Source organism: Lactuca serriola, chromosome 2, assembly GCF_051521515.1.
Source record: "Lactuca serriola cultivar US96UC23 chromosome 2, Lser_US96UC23_V15, whole genome shotgun sequence".
Lineage (NCBI taxonomy): Eukaryota > Viridiplantae > Streptophyta > Magnoliopsida > Asterales > Asteraceae > Lactuca > Lactuca serriola.
The window spans coordinates 39,139,267-39,145,380 of NC_136409.1; the positions used below are offsets into that span (position 1 = coordinate 39,139,267).

At 27.8% G+C, this 6,114-nt stretch overlaps 1 protein-coding gene across 1 annotated transcript; it reads left to right on the forward strand.

The window, feature by feature from the left end:
• Positions 1-5,086: 5,086 nt before the first annotated feature.
• Positions 5,087-5,605, forward strand: LOC145089176 (uncharacterized). Its single transcript, XM_079027652.1, has one exon. It carries the CDS (start codon positions 5,087-5,089, stop codon positions 5,603-5,605), a length of 519 nt encoding a protein of 172 aa, XP_078883778.1.
• Positions 5,606-6,114: the final 509 nt, after the last annotated feature.

Sequence of the window (6,114 nt, forward strand, 5' to 3'; positions counted from 1 at the left end):
GATTACTCAATGATTTTATCCTTTGTGAAAACCCTTTCTCTTTCCCCTTTAATAAAAACCTAGCTGTCACCACCATTGTCACTCACATCGTTCTCTCAAAAAGCCTAAACTCATTATTGGAATTCTTTTGGGTTCTATTGTTGCTCACAGTCGATGCTCCTTTCTCCTCTTACATTTTGGTGGTATTATATATACCGAAATTTGCCAAGGTTTGTTATATCTCTAATTTTTGTTTTCGCTTTCATTATCAAGTTTCAGTTTTGGACTCCATTGCCCATATCACACAAATAATTTTGTTGAAGATATTTATTTAAATGATTTTTATGGCAGAAAAAGCTAATTAGCTTCCTTCCTAATCTACATCAATGACTTGGGATCTTTAGATAGTGTGGATTTGTTGGAGCATTCAAATAAAGGCTAATATTGCATTTTCAAATGGTAGCTACTTCTTCTTGCTTGCTAATTTCAGCTAATTAACTGTGGAATTGGATTTACTGACATTTTATCTTGATAACATTTTACTCATTATGTAGTTTTAGTTAGATTTAATTAATGTTTTACCTGATATTTCTCGAATTCTGAAGATATGAATGGTTATGTTTCTTTGTTTGACACTAATCATTACATTATTGTTATGGTGATTTGAAGCATCATATTTTGTAAGTGGGTGGGTCTACCATTCTTCTTCCAGACTATCACTCTCGATGTCAACCTTCCCTTGTGTTTTTCCTGAGGTAGTGATAATTTTCCAAGTATATTAATTTATCACTTTTGATTTTGCTTTTGTTTTTGTTTTTTGGCCTTTGTGTTTTCCCCATTCTTGATTTTTGACTTTTTGTAATTTTAACTTCTAACTTTTTGGAAAAAAAATGTTGCAATTTTATCTAATATTGATGGTACAATTATTGATTTTATGTAGAGTTTTCTTGAGAATAATCAATAGAAATGATTAGCAGATAGAGTTAGTATTTGTTGATTTTGTTTACCTTTTTCCTTGGTTATGTGCATTTAACTATATTTGTACATGGTTGTGGAAGGGGAGTGTGAATATTACATGGAATAATGGAGGGGTATATTGGTCATTTGGAAGAACACAATGAAATGGTGTGCATATGACCGTATATGTGTGTTGTTGTGGTAGAGTAGCGTGGAAAAGTCTTTATTTTTTCTATCTTACATTCTTCTGCAAGTTCTAACCTAAACTTTTGATCATGTTGTTATTTCTAAATTTATGCAATTGTTTTCCATACATGTTTCTATTTCTGCGTTATTTATTTGTATATGGATCCTTTATTATCAAACATGATGTTGGTTGCTAATATATGATTGAATGTTTAAAAGAAACAATGGAAGTTTTAAATGTGGTATAATATCAGTATATATGTTGTTCTTTCTATTTTTAAGTTATAACCTCAAAGAAACAACCACTTTATGACCAGATGGATTTGCTAAAAGGAATTGCATTTCTCTAAACATGAATGATGTTATTTGGTTTTTGTAGCAAGTTACTTGGTCTATATATCTTTGAAATGATATATTGCTACTTGAAAGTTATACATGTGATAATTAGTTCTCTCACTTGTAGCCTGTTTTGACTTAAATGATGCAGCCTTCGTTTTGACTATGATTTTTTTTTTAATTCTAAAGGTGAAATGTGTTTTTCGTTTGTTTATTCAAATGGTGTTTTGTTTGTATTTTAATCTCAAAGCACCGTTTTAATATTTTACAACTAAATTCAAACTAATCATCAACATTAGTGTTTGATAGCTTTTTTGGGTTTAAAATGATATCATTCTATTATTGGGGTTTATATATGTTTTAATGGGATTTGTTTAACTCTTTTTGGTTGGGTTTAAAGCATGGTTGTTAAAATCGCGATCCTGATCATAGGATCGTATGATCCTACGATCCTAGGTATGAAAAACGATTTGGATCGTAAAAAGATCATATTTGAGGTAGGATCGCAGGTAGGATCGTAAGATCGTAGGATCGAGATCCGATCTGATCCTACCTTCCTTTGATTTTTTTTTCAAATGAAAATTATTTTTACCTCTTTATGTCTTTTACCTTTACCAATTTACCATTTATAATTTTGTATTATGGCTTATGACTAATATTTTGAAGTTTTTATAACTTTTGAACGAAAAATTGAATGTTTGAAATATTTTTTATGATTAAAAATTATAAATTAAAATTATATTTTATTTTGTGGGAGCTTAGGATCCCAATCTCGATCTTACGATCCCGATCTTGCAAACCAAAAAACGATCCTATGTAGAATCCCGATCTTGACAATCTTGGTTTAAAGTATGAGGCATGAAAATTGTATGCATAATGTATTGGCTCTGATCAAAGCTCTATAAAATGAAAGAGAAGTATATTTTGAATTAAAAATAAATTTTCCTTTTTGCTTATGGGTTTGATCCATACAGTTTGTGATTATGGTATTATAAAGTTTATCATTGATATTTTAATAGTTTCATGTTACAAAAAGAGAAAATTTATTTCTTAAAGTATCTCTTCGTATCGATAGGTGAACAAAAAGAATCGGTTGAGGTATTTTTTAGAATCCAAGAGTTTGTGATTTTTTTCTGTCTTAGGCATCTGAAACAACTCAACAAGTAATATGTATAATTATGATTTTTACTTTTATGTTCAAGTTATTTGTTTAATACTTTTCATGTATATCTTTATTAAACGTTTTTAATAAATAGTTGTGAGATTTGTTTGCTATGTTGCATCATAAAGTCATATTTTTATTTGTTTTATTTTAATTTTGATAAAAACACTTAAATGTAGCTTGCTTTAGAAACTTAAGATACATCAAAAAGACAAAAATACCCTTGCTACAACTTAAACATGAAACCTTTACTCCATATACACATACACATACACAATTACACACAAACAAAAAACCTACTTAATAGCTTGAAAAATTCTATATAAAATCTTTTATAAATAATTCTAAGACTTTATTATAAAACACATGTATATAAAGGTCTCAAAATAAATTGTTTAAATAAAATAAATTGATTTTTTGATTGAATTTTACGTCAACTATGAAACACCTTATATATAATTCTACATTTATTTTATTAATTTATTAATTTTTTTTTATTTTTTTTCCTTTTTGAACGGTTACTTATCTCCACTTAATAGTATATGATACTTCATTGGGAGAATTTCATATATGCCCCTCTTAAACTTCAAAATATCATATTTATCCAACTTAATTTTTCAATATCATATTTACCCTTCATAAACCTTCAAAATATCATATTTGCCCAAATTCTTTTTTATAATGTTTTTAATATTTTATAATCATTTTTTATTCCTTAGAATTATTATAATAATTAAAAATTTTAACCATATTATCCTTACGTCTATGATAACGGAATGTGAACTTCTAAATTGTTGGAATGTCGCCCTCTTGACAAACAAAAAAAAATTCATCTTCCACCCTCTCTATGAAATGTATATTTTGATTGTTTAGTTTTTGTTGTTGTTAATTATTATCATGTTGTAGATGGAGGATATTTTAAATATTACAATTGATATTTTGATGTTTAAAAAGTACATATACGATATTTTGATATTTAAAAAGGACATATATGATATTTTGATGTTTAAAAATGACATATATGATATTTTGAAATTTTATGAAGGGTAAATATGATATTTAGAAATTTTATGAAGGGTATATATGATGTTTAGAAATTAAGTTGGGTAAATATGATATTTTGATGTTTAAGAAAGGGCATATATGAAATTATCCCTTTAATTATAATAAAAAATTCCTAATTATTTTATAACATCTACTATATTTTTATTAATTTTGATTATAAACAAATACAATATAAATAAAATATAAGAGTAAATTACTGAAATCGTCCCTATGGTTTGGTAAAAATTGCATGTTTGGTTCCTAACAATATTTTTGCACTCGGATCGTCCCTGTGGTTTGATTTTGTTGCGTTTTTCGTCCCTTACATACATAAAGTTAGGGACCAAACGTGCAATTTTAACCAAACCACAGGAATGAAAAAAGACGCAACAAAATCAAACCATAAAGACGATCCGAGTGCAAAAAAAAAAAGATTAGGGACCAAATGTGTAATTTCGATGAAACCATAGGGACGATTTCAGTAATTTACTCAAAATATAACTTATTGAAAATAATCGACCTAAACACTTCACCGAAATGTGTTTTTCAAAATATGTCATGTTATAGAATGGAAACCAATTTTTATAAAATAAACTACTATCTGTCTACCAAAAAAAACTCTGAGCGAAAGAAAACTATTTGCCTAAAAGAAAAAATCGCTTCTAAAAACTAATTGTTGAAACTAATCGCCTATTGAAAATAATTTCTGAAAGAAATTATTCGTACCCGTCGCTTGGCGCGGGTAAACGGCTAGTGTGTGTATATATATATATATATATATATATATATATATATATATATATATATATATATATATATATATATATATATATATATATATATATATATATATATATATATATATATATATAAAGCGTTTTCAATGGGCTTTGTTGGAAACTAGTTATATTTTTTAATAGATATGTTTGAGTGATTATATATACAATATAATTTTTTAAACACAAACTGGGATTTGATTTAATCCCCTATCCTAATAAATAAGTAGAATTTTGCAACGTGTCAATCTCCAAGACCCCCAATATCGAGTTTTTCCGCTCATTTTATTCATCTCTATTTACATAAATGCATTCACTCCAAATGAAATCAAACAGATGCAATAAATCCAAAAAAACCCGGATACACCTGCATTTAAAATATGCAACCAATAAATTTAAGTGTATAAAAGCTATCGAAAGAATTTGAAAAAATATGTTATTCAAATTTCAGATTCGAAATTCCTGATTTAATTTGGAAGTTTGTTAATTTTGATTGCAAAATAAATAATTTGCAGTAATTAAATCCCAAAAAATCTACAGTAATTTATCAAATACCGAAATATATACAATACAATCCAATACAATTATACCATCTATACGGTTCTTTTGTGTTGATCATTGTAAAGTCCATAGATTAACAAAAAACATGAGGCTAACTGTTGGAATGGATCAATCTGATATACGAAAAATAAGAGATTTTGCAAATTGGCTATTGGATATAGGAGAAGGCAAACTTGGTGGCCCGAATGATGGTGAAACGATTATCGATATTCCTGATGATATTCTCATTAATGATTCACATGATCCTATAGGTTCCTTAATTGACTTTGTATATCCGTCAATTTTAGAGAACTTTAGTAACACAAATTATTTCCAAGAAAGAGCGATACTTGCTCCAAAAAATGAAGTTGTTCAGGAAATCAACGACCGTTTGCTTAACAAGTTTTCAGGAGATGAAGTTGAATATTTAAGTTCACATAGCATATGCGAATATGAATTTGTCCATGATCAGTTTGATTCAGATTTATACTCTCCTGATGTATTAAATGGTCTCAAAATATCCGGTTTACCAAATCATAAGTTAGTTTTAAAAATTGGTGTTCCAGTAATGTTACTAAGAAATATTGATCAGAAAAACGGCTTATGTAATGGCACAAGACTATAGGTGTTATCATTAGGCAAACGTGTTATTGAGGCATGTATAATAACTAGAACTAATATTGGAAACCGGATTTTTATTCCAAGAATGTCTTTAACTCCATCAAAAAAAAAAGATTCCCTTCAAATTCACAACAAGACAGTTTCCTTTGGCCATATGTTTTGCAATCACTATTAATAAAAGTCAAGGACAATCATTATCAAAGGTTGGTTTGTTTCTCAAAGATCCAGTTTTTTCACATAGACAATTGTATGTTGCCTTATCTAGAGTTCAAAGCAGAGAAGGATTAAAATTATTAATTTTAGATAAAGATGGCAAAGTCACAAATAAAACTTCCAATGTTGTTTATAAGGGAGTTTTTCAAAAATTGTAGCCAACTTTTTTGTAGCATATTTTATTCATGTTTAGCAAATCACACTTAATCCATCATATTACTTTATTTATTTATAATTACGTATTGTTTATTTTATGTTAATTTCATTACACACACCGGTAATGCATCATCTGCGTATGTC

Excerpts from the sequence above, each read along its gene's own strand:
- LOC145089176 (XM_079027652.1), top strand. The coding sequence starts at position 5,087 with ATGAGGCTAACTGTTGGAATGGATCAATCTGATATACGAAAAATAAGA.